This window comes from Triticum aestivum, chromosome 1D, assembly GCF_018294505.1.
Source record: "Triticum aestivum cultivar Chinese Spring chromosome 1D, IWGSC CS RefSeq v2.1, whole genome shotgun sequence".
NCBI lineage: Eukaryota > Viridiplantae > Streptophyta > Magnoliopsida > Poales > Poaceae > Triticum > Triticum aestivum.
The window spans coordinates 346,862,275-346,873,587 of NC_057796.1; the positions used below are offsets into that span (position 1 = coordinate 346,862,275).

Sequence of the window (11,313 nt, forward strand, 5' to 3'; positions counted from 1 at the left end):
CTCGAATTGGCAACTAGTGGTACTGTTTCCAGGATTGGGCTACCTTTCCATTGCCCGGAGGAGATAAGAACTGTCGTACATATGACAACTGAAATGCCATTATGAGCTGCCAGCGTAATTGTTTACATCCAGCAAATTTGGCTATCCTTGAGATTTGTCTGGTGCTTTGATGGAGACCAAAAAAGTTAGGCTCGCCCAAAACAAGTAACAATGGACCGAAGTTGTAGCCTTGCAGGTTGCCAACCAAACAGAGGCGTGACGCTTTTACCAATTTTTTTTTGCAAACTAAACTTTGAGTCGTCTCACAAACAAGCTGCCAAAACATGACTATTATTTAACTAATAGAGGGGTAAACCACAAATATAGTACATATGCTCGTACTTAAGAAAACAAATCACAATTTCACAAATAGTGGGAAACATGAGTGGTACCATCATTCCTAATAATCCTCCTCTGAGGAGCAAACTCTAGCCTTCTTGTAAACCTTCCCTAGCCGGCAGAAGTAGCCCTGCTCCGGTGCGCAGTGTGAGTCGTCGGAGCAGATGCAGAGTCCTTCAATGGCACAACGATTCTCGATGATGTTGGGAGTTCCGTTGATACCGAGCACCTGGTCGGTCCACTCACTCGAGAAGAGCCCGTCGGGGTCGTACCTGCTCTTTACCTTAAGGAACTTATCGGCTTTGGGGTACCTTGCGATAGCACCGTCGAAGGCGAAGTTGCGGTTCTTGCCCCAGTGCGGCAGACCGCCATACTTACCCAACGCCATCTGTTCGATCTCGTCCACCACATCGGCATGGGCGTGTGGCATGCCGTCGGTGCGGCTCCGGTAGAAGAGGATGTCGACATCGATAGAGTCCTCGTGCTTGCCGAGGTACGCGGAGGATGCCTTGACGTAGCGGAGGACCAGGCCCACCCTGCCGTCGAGGGCGCCACAGAATGCGTCCGGGTTGAGGTCCCGGAGGTTTAGCATGTCGGCTATGAACGCCGGCGCCTTGGAGAGCGCGACGCTGAAGCCGGAGTTGTACATGAAAGATCCCCGGATGCGCGGGTCCCAGGCGCAGGAGGAGAGGAGGGCATCCTCTGGGCCATCGATGCATGAGCCAGACGCCTGGATGCGGTGCTGGTACCCCACAATCGGGTACCCTGTGAAGGAGATGCCATCGTTCGTGAAGCCGAAGGCCGGCAGCTGTCTCGTGGCCCCCTCTTGCTCGGCCGCGCACCGGGCGATGTCGGTGCCGTTCTCCTGCAGTTGCTCCTCTATGGCTCTTCCGCCCACGAGCAGGGCGGTGGGGACGGAGCGGAAAAGGAACAAGCCGCCGACGCCATTGCCCGGTGCCGAGACGTCGACGCGGTCGTCCTGGCGATAGATGACCTTGTTGTGCTGCGGCTGCCATATCATGTCGGCGAACTCGTGGAGACGGCCCCACTCGGCCACCTGCGCCGTGAAGTCCGACTCGTTGCGCTCCACGAACGTCACCGACCGCTTGAACAGCGGTTGCAGGGCCAGAGTCACCTGGGAGACGACGCCGACGACCCCAAGGGAGACCTTGGCGGCGTCCAGGTCCGGGTGATCGGCGCCTAGCTCCCTCACCATGGCGAACCCATCGCACGCCGGCGCCGGCGTCACGATCCTCAGACCGACCACGTACTCGTGCACGGCGCCTCCCTTGCCCCACAGCCCGCTCCCGTGCGCACCCGTCGCGAGGAGCCCGCCGATGGTCAGGCCGTACCAGTACGGCGAGTGCGGCAAGGACAGGCCTGCTGCGGCGGCGGCCTGGATCAGGTCCCGGAGGACCATGCCGCTCTCCACCGTGATGAGCTGCCTCTCGGCGTCGATGGAAACCGTCCGGTTCAGCCGTGTGGTGCTTATGATCGTGCCCTCGCTGCCGCCGGGGCACGCCAGCTTGGGGCCGCTGTGCGAGTGCTTGGTGGCCACCTTCATCTTGCGTTTGGCCGACGCCGCGGCCGCTACGGCCGCGACCAGCTCCTGCTCGGTGCTCGGGTAGACGACGTTGGCCGCGTGGCAGATGGTGCGGTCCGTGAAGGAGCCGTACGTGTTGGTGACCGTGCAGTTGGACGTGCCATCCGTGCAGGTCACCGGGTCCGGTGGAGGGCTGCAGCCGGCGAGCTGGAGCAGGATCGCTACGAGGAGAACAGCAGCCAAGCTCTTCATTGCTCGTGTTTGTGCTTGCTCTCCTTGCGACATCGCTGACTTCTCGAATGAATGAGTGCCTGCACTACAGCTTGCTTGTATCTACACTAGACCTTAGATATAGACAGGTATATATACACAACCAGTTGTACACAACTTAAATCCTGCCTCTCCATTAGACATAGAGATCCCCGCTCCTCATGTGTAACTTCCTTAATCGAGTATATCTAGTACAGTATTATAGAACGAACGAACAGGTTCCAGCGTGAGTGAAGTCAGCAAAATTAACATAGAGATGAGCTTTGCATTTTTGTAGGAGTGACAAACAACTATAAGTGCAAAACGAAAACACTTTAGCTATACGTAAATTGGCTGACTTTTATGAGTATATTTGGGATATTGGGCGAGTGTAAATGTATACACGCAAATATTATAAAATGTGTTGTTTGTAAATTATACTAAAGTGCAAAAATTGCACTATTATATGCTTAGAGAGTGGGTTTTAACTTCTTGGTGTCCCTACACCCTCATGAAAAGTAAATTCAAAAAACAAAATCATAAAATCTGAAATTTTGTGATATCAAATATGCTCAAACTTTGTGTGTAGACAAAACATTCGAGGAGCTCTATCCAAGAAAGATATTTCACTGCTCAAAGTTTTGAGCATTGATTTTTGTTTCCCATGTGTGGAGCTAATCAGATGATATTTCTCGACGAAAGTGTGTAATCACCTAAAACGTTTGAGCATATTTGTCGGTGACATGGGAACGGGCCCCTTGGCCTCCAGAGAATGTGCTGGCTTGACAGTCCGTCCGTTGGACGGGGCTTGCGTCTATAGCAAGCACTAGATACGTTGTTGGGCTTTCCCCCTCAAATGTATTCCGTCGTCTTGGTGCTCGGGCAGATGAGGATCCCGGGCGACCCAAAAAAGCATGGTGCTCGGGGCCCGTGGGTGACTATGACACACAACACCGCGTCCTCGGCGATCTTGTCTAGTCACTTCCTCTGACGGGACGTGCACATCAACAACACCCATACGCTTGATACAACTTTACCATGCCAGACCTTGTCCGCTGACGGTAGGCAACGTGCGCCTGGTAAGAAGGTATGTGGTGGCATCCTCCACAAGCGTTACCAACTATCTCTGTTCGGTTCATCATGTTTGGGGTACGAAGAAGGAGGGTCAACTTTAGCCCAAGGATATAAAAGGAGAGGAGATGGGTCATTTGAAGGGAGGTGGTAATAGCTAGCTGAAATTCGGCCCGATGGATATATAGGAAGAACACAAGGGTAGGAGGTAGGGTGTTACACCTTGCCAGTGGCCTGAACCTGGATAACTTACTTTGTCATGTCATTTGGAGTGTTTTAACCCCTAGCCGAACAATATAGGAGTTGCACCGTAGCTCCGATATCAAAGATCACCCGTCGACAATATTTGATGTCACATAGTTTCAGATTTTTTTATTTTGTTCCCTATTTTTTTGAATTTACTATTCACGAGGGTGTAGGGACTTCCAAGGGCTACCACACATTTCTCACATGGTTATTCTGTGCATGTTACAAGAACTACATTTTCAGTGCGAAGTATCGCGCAATGTTTTTAAAGTTTTTTTCAAGTTCTTTCTTCTTGAAGGGCAATATCAATGCTACTTATCCATTCTTTTTAGATTTTTCTCTTCAGATTTTTCCTCTTTAAGGTTAATACTAATGGCACTTGATGACCCACAAGTATAGGGGATCTATCGTAGTCCTTTCGATAAGTAAGAGTGTCGATCCCAACGAGGAGCAGAAGGAAATGATAAGCGGTTTTCAGCAAGGTATTCTCTGCAAGCACTGAAACAATAGGTAACAGATAGTTTTGTGATAGGATAATTTGTAATGAGCAACCAGTAACAAAAGTAAATAAAGTGCAGCAAGGTGGCCCAATCCTTTTTGTAGCAAAGGACAAGCCTGGACAAACTCTTATATAGAGAAAAGCGCTCCCGAGGACACATGGGAATTATCGTCAAGCTAGTTTTCATCACGTTCAGATGATTCGCGTTCGGTACTTTGATAATTTGATATGTGGGTGGACCGGTGCTTGGGTGCTGCCCTTACTTGGACAAGCATCCCACTTATGATTAACCCCTATTGCAAGCATCCGCAACTACAAAAGAAGTATTAAGGTAAACCTAACCATAGCATGAAACAAGTGGATCCAAATCAGCCCCTTACGAAGCAACGCATAAACTAGGGTTTAAGCTTCTGTCACTCTAGCAACCCATCATCTACTTATTACTTCCCAATGCCTTCCTCTAGGCCCAAATAATGGTGAAGTGTCATGTAGTGGACGTTCACATAACACCACTAGAGGATAGACAACATACATCTCATCAAAATATCGAACGAATACCAAATTCACATGACTACTAATAGCAAGACTTCTCCCATGTCCTCAGGAACAAACGTAACTACTCACAAAGCATATTCATGTTCATAATCAGAGGGGTATTAATATTCATATAGGATCTGAACATATGATCTTCCACCAAATAAACCAACTAGCATCAACTACAAGGAGTAATCAACACTGCTAGCAACCTACAGGTACCAATCCCAGACTTGAACACAAGAATTGGATACAAGAGATGAACAAGGGTTTGAGAGGAGATGGTGCTGGTGAAGATGTTGATGGAGATTGCCCACTGCCGATGAGAGGAGCGTTGGTGATGACGATGGCGATGATTTCCCCCTCCCGGAGGGAAGTGTCCCCGGCAGAACAGCTCTGCCGGAGCCCTAGATTGGTTCCGCCTCATGGCGGCGGAGTCTCGTCCTGAAAGCTTGCTTATGATTTTTCTTCGGACTTAAGACTTCATATAGCAGAAGATGGCCACCGGAGGGCCAACAGGGGGCCCACGAGGCAGGGGGCGCGCCCAGGGGGGTAGGGCGCGCTCCCACCCTCGTGGACAGGTGGAGGCCCCCCTGACGTATTTCTTCCGCTCAGTATTTTTTATTATTTCCAAAAATAACTTTCGCGGAGTTTTAGGACTTTTGGAGTTGTGCAAAATAGGTCTCTAATATTTGCTCCTTTTCCAACCCAGAATTCCAGCTGCCGGCATTGTCCCTCCTTATGTAAACCTTGTAAAATAAGAGAGAATAGGCATAAGTATTGTGACATAATGTGTAATAATAGCCCATAATGCAATAAATATCGATATAAAAGCATGATGCAAAATGGACGTATCAACTCCCCCAAGCTTAGACCTCGCTTGTCCTCAAGCGAAAGCCGATAACGATAAATATGTCCACATGTTTAGAGGTAGAGGTGTCGATAAAATAAAATACGAACATGAGGGCATCATGATTATTCTCATAACAACAACATATATGGATATTGTCATATGATCTATTATGCTCAAGTAATAATCCATTCACAATGCAAAGTATGAATCAGAAACTTTATTGAGAACTAACAAAGTATAATCTCAGTCATTGAAGCAATTGCAATTTATCATAACATCACAAAGAGTCTATGTCAGAGCTTTCTAGCAAGTCCACATACTCCACTATCATTTAGTCTTTCATAATTGCTAACACTCACGCAATACTTGTGGTTACGGAATTTTAACCGGACACAGAGAAAGTTAGGGGCTTATAGTTTCGCCTCCCAACCTTTTACCTCAAGGGTAATATCAACAATAATAGTTCATGCTAACCCACATCCAATTAGATATATATATATATATATATATATATATATATATATATATATATATATATATATATATCAGGATCTTTCCAACATCCTGTGCTTGCCAAAGGATAAAATATAAAAAGGAAAGGTGAAGATCACCATGACTCTTGCATAAGGTAGAAGGTAATAATAAAAGATAGGCCCTTCGCAGAGGGAAGCAGAGGGTGCCATGCGCTTTCAAGGTTGGATGCACAAAATCTTAATGCGAAAGAACGTCACTTTATATTGCCACTTGTGATATGAACCTTTATTTTGTAGTCTGTCACTTTTATTTCTTCCATATCACAAGATCGTATAAAGCTTATTTCCCCCACACCAATCAATCTTACATATTTAGAGAGCAATTTTTATTGCTTGCACCGATGACAACTTACTTGAAGGATCTTACTCAATCCATAGGTAGATATGGTGGACTCTCATGGCAAAACTGGTTTAAGGGTTTTTGGAAGCACAAGTAGTATCTCTACTTGGTGCAAAGAATTTGGCTAGCATGAGGGGGAAAGGCAAGCTGAACATGCTGGATGATCCATGACAATATACTTTATCTCAGATATAAGAGAACATAACCCATTACGTTGTCTTCCTTGTCCAACATCAACTCTTTAGCATGTCATATTTTAATGAGTGTTCCCAATCATAAAAGATGTCCAAGATAGTGTATTTATATGTGAAACCTCTCTTTCTTTATTACTTCCTATTAATTGCAACGATGACCAAAGCTATGTTTGCCAACTCCCAACAACTTTTAATCATCATACTCTTCCTATGTGAAGTCATTACTCTCCATAAGATCAATATGATATTTTTATTCCTTTTTATTCTTTTCTCTTTTCTTTTATTCACTCAAGATCATACCAAGATAATCAAGCCCTTGACTCAACACTAATCTTTATTATTTAGCTCACGGACTCGATTACATAGAGGGATCATAAAGCAAAACTCAAAACTAGATCATACCAAAACTTTTATTCTACTAGATCAAGATATTACTAAAAGGATCGAACTAAGAAAAATGGTAAAAATAGGAGTGTGTTGGTGATACGATACCGGGGCACCTCCCCCAAGCTTGGCAGTTGCCAAGGGGAGTGCCCATACCCATGTGATTATGTCTCCTTCTTAGGAGGTGATGGAGATGATGGTTTAGTTGATGGCGTAGGCTTCATCCTTAATTTGCGCTTGAGGACAGAATTTTGATCCCTCAGGTCATCAATCTCCTGCTCCAGGCTTAATATCTTTTTACATAGTTCCTGCTTGTTTTCTTGCAAGAGACGAAAAGGGATAAACTCGATCTTAAGTTTCTTTGCTCTATTAGGGAGGCTTGACTGTTTGAACTCCACATGCATGTCCCCAGGTTGAGGTAATGGGACTTCATCTTCATCTGAGCTCGTCTCCTCCCTCCTCTTGGGTTCATAGTCTTCTTCTTCTTCCGTAGTCCAACCACAATGCTCCACATCTCCATAGACCTTAGGATTTGCAAGGTAATCAGCCACATAGCTTTCTCCTTCAGAATCCTGGGACGACATGTCGCTCTAATCTGCAGCAGGACAGCTCGAAATGAAAACAGAGGATATTTGCGTGATACAGTGGTCAAAACCTTTGGGAGATTATATAATGAATTTTTACCGACCAAAATACGTATCGTGCAAGAAAACGGAGTCCGGAGAGCGCACGAGGTGCCCACGGGGTAGGGGGGCGCGCCTAGGGGTAGGGCGCGCCCTCCACCCTCGTGGAGGCCTCGTGTCCTTCCCGGGCTGCCTCTTATTTTTCTATTTTTCTAAATATTCCAAAACGGAGAAATATTGCCATTAGAACTGTTTTGGAGTCGGTTTACTTACCGTACCACATACCTATTCCTTTTCGGAGTCTGAAACATTCAGGAAAGTGTCCCTTATGTATTCCTCCGGGGTTACGGTTTCAATAACATTGGTTTCAACATTTATATGATTACCTGAGATATAATGTTTAATTCTTTGACCGTCACCACCTTTGGATTTGTGCCTTCGAAGTTGTTGATTTTTATGGCACCGGAACGATTGACATCCTCGATAACGTAAGGGCCTTCCCATTTAGAGAGAAGTTTTCCTGCAAAAAATCTTAAACGAGAGTTGTATAGCAATACATAATCACCTACATTAAACTCACGCTTTTGTATCCTTTTGTCATGCCATCTTTTAACTTTTTCTTTAAACAACTTGGCATTTTCGTAGGCTTGGGTTCTCCATTCATCAAGTGAGCTAATGTCAAATAACCTCTTCTCACCGGCAAGTTTGAAATCATAGTTGAGCTCTTTAATAGCCCAATATGCCTTATGTTCTAGTTCGAGAAGTAAGTGACAAGCTTTTCCATAAACCATTTTATACGGAGACATACCCATAGGATTTTTGTATGCAGTTCTATAGGCCCATAATGCATCATCGAGTTTCTTGGACCAATTCTTTCTAGATCTATTAACAGTCTTTTGCAAAATCAATTTGAGCTCTCTATTACTCAATTCTACTTGACCACTAGACTGCGGGTGATAGGGAGATGCAATTCTATGATTAACATCATACTTAGCAAGCATTTTACGGAAAGCACCATGAATAAAATGTGAACCACCATTAGTCATTAAATATCTAGGGACTCCAAACCTCGGAAAAATAACTTCTTTAAGCATTTTAATAGAAGTGTTATGATCAGCACTACTAGTTGGAATAGCTTCTACCCACTTAGTAACGTAATCAACAGCAACTAAAATATGTGTATATCCATTAGAGGCAGGAAAAGGTCCCATATAATCAAAGCCCCAAACATCAAATGGTTCAATAACAAGTGAATAGTTCATAGGCATTTCTTGACGTCTAGTAATGTTACCAATTCTTTGGCATTCATCACAAGATAAGACAAACTTACGGGCATCCTTGAAGAGAGTAGGCCAATAAAAACCGGATTGCAATACCTTATGTGCAGTTCTATCTCCAGCGTGGTGTCCTCCATAAGCTTCGGAGTGACACTTGCGTAGGATCTGTTCCTGTTCATGCTCAGGTACACAACGTCTAATAACACCATCTACTCCTTCTTTATAAAGATGTGGGTCATCCCAAAAGTAATGTCTCAAATCGTAGAAAAACTTTTTCTTTTGCTGGTATGTGAAACTAGGTGGTATAAATTTAGCAACGATGTAATTAGCATAATCAACATACCATGGAGCAGTACGAGAAGCATTTATGACATTTAGTTGTTCACCCGGAAAGCTATCATCAATAGGTAGTGGGTCATCAAGAACATTCTCTAGCCTAGACAAGTTGTCTGCTACGGGCTTCTCAGCTCTCTTTCTATCAATAATATGCAAATCAAATTCTTGTAGCAAGAGAACCTATCTAATAAGTCTAGGTTTAGCATCTTTCTTTTCCATAAGATATTTAATAGCAGCATGATCCGTGTGAATAGTTACTTTAGAATCAACAATATAAGGTTTGAACTTATCACAAGCAAATACAACTGCTAAGAATTCTTTTTCAGTAGTAGCATAATTTCTCTGAGCATTGTCTAGAGTCTTACTAGCATATTGAATAACATTTAATTTCTTATCAACTCTTTGCCCTAGAACAGCACCTACAATATAATCACTAGCACCACACATAATTTCAAAAGGTAAATTCCTATCAGGTGGCTGAACAATAGGTGTAGAGATCAATGCTTTCTTAAGTATTTCAAATGCTTCTACACAATCATCATCAAAGACAAATGGTATATCTTTTTGTAATAAATTAGTCAGAGGCCGAGAAATTTTTGAGAAGTCCTTAATGAACCTCCTATAAAACCCGGCATGGCCGAGGAAACTTCTTATACCGTTGATGTCCTTGGGACATGGCATCTTTTCAATAGCATCAACCTTGGCTTTATCAACCTCAATACCTCTTTCAGAAACTTTATGCTCCAAGAAAATACCTTCATTAACCATAAAGTGGCACTTTGCCCAATTCAAGACAAGATTATTTTCTTCACATCTTTGCAAAACTTGATCAAGGTTGCTCAAGCAATCATCAAAAGAGGATCCATAGACGGAAAAATCGTCCATGAAAACCTCACAAATCTTTTCACAAAAGTCAGAGAATATAGCCATCATGCATCTTTGAAAGGTAGAAGGTGCATTACATAAACCAAAAGGCATACGCCTATAAGCAAAAGTACCAAAAGGACAAGTAAAAGTAGTCTTTGATTGATCATCGGCTGACACAGGTATTTGAGAGAAACCAGAATAACCATCTAGAAAGCAAAAATGTGTATGTTTGGATAATCTTTATAGCATTTGATCGATAAAAGGCAAGGGGTAATGATCCTTTTTAGTAGCCTTATTTAATTTGTGGAAATCAATTACCATCCTATAACCTGTAATAATTCTTTGCGGGATCAATTCATCTTTATCATTAGGAACGACAGTAATACCTCCCTTCTTAGGGACACAATGGACAGGACTTACCCACTGACTATCAGCAACGGGATAAATTATACCTGCCTCAAGGAGCTTTAGTATTTCTTTTCTTACCACTTCTTTCATTTTAGGATTCAGCCGTCGTTGGTGATCTCGAACTGGTTTGGCATCTTTCTCCAAATTTATTTTATGTTGGCATAGAGTGGGACTAATGCCCTTAAGATCATCAAGAGTATATCCAATAGCAGCACGGTGCTTCCTCAGAGTTCTCAATAATCTCTCTTCTTCATGCTCTGAAAGGTTAGCACTAATAATAATAGGATATATCTTTTTCTCATCAAGATAAGCATATTTAAGAGTATCAGGTAACGGTTTAAGCTCAAACTCGGGATCACCCTTGGGTGGAGGAGGATCCCCTAGGATTTCAACAGGCAAATTGTGTTTCAGGATGGGTTCCTGTTTAAAGAATACTTCATCTATTTCCCTTCTTTCATTCATAAACATATCATTTTCATGGTCTAGCAAATATTGTTCTAAAGGATCACTAGGAGGCACGGCAATAGAAGCGAGACCAATAATTTCATCTTTACTAGGCAATTCCTCTTCACGGTGTTGTCTACGAAATTTAGAGAAATTAAACTCATGAGACATATCACCTAAACCAATAGTAACAACATCCTTTTCGCAGTCTATCTTAGCATTAACAGTGTTCAAGAAGGGTCTACCAAATATAATGGGGCAAAAGCTATCTTGTGGGGAACCAAGAACAAGAAAATCAGCAGGATATTTAGTTTTCCCACACAAGACTTCAACATCTCTAACAATTCCCATTGGCGATATAGTATCCCTATTGGCAAGTTTAATTGTGACATCAATATCTTCTATCTCAGCAGGTGCAATATCATGCATAATTTCTTTGTATAAGTCAAAAGGTATTGCACTAGCACTAGCACCCATATCACATAAGCCATGATAACAATATCTCCTATTTTAACAGAAATAACAGGCATGCCT

At 43.4% G+C, this 11,313-nt stretch overlaps 1 protein-coding gene across 1 annotated transcript; it reads right to left on the reverse strand.

The window, feature by feature from the left end:
* Positions 1-413: 413 nt before the first annotated feature.
* Positions 414-2,206, reverse strand: LOC123169797 (L-gulonolactone oxidase 5-like). The gene has a single exon (XM_044587672.1). The coding sequence runs from the start codon at positions 2,204-2,206 to the stop codon at positions 440-442; it is 1,767 nt and encodes a 588-aa protein (XP_044443607.1). The 3' UTR covers positions 414-439.
* Positions 2,207-11,313: the final 9,107 nt, after the last annotated feature.

Bases quoted from the DNA above. Each gene is read 5' to 3' on its own strand.
- LOC123169797 (XM_044587672.1), bottom strand. From the start codon at position 2,206: ATGTCGCAAGGAGAGCAAGCACAAACACGAGCAATGAAGAGCTTGGCT.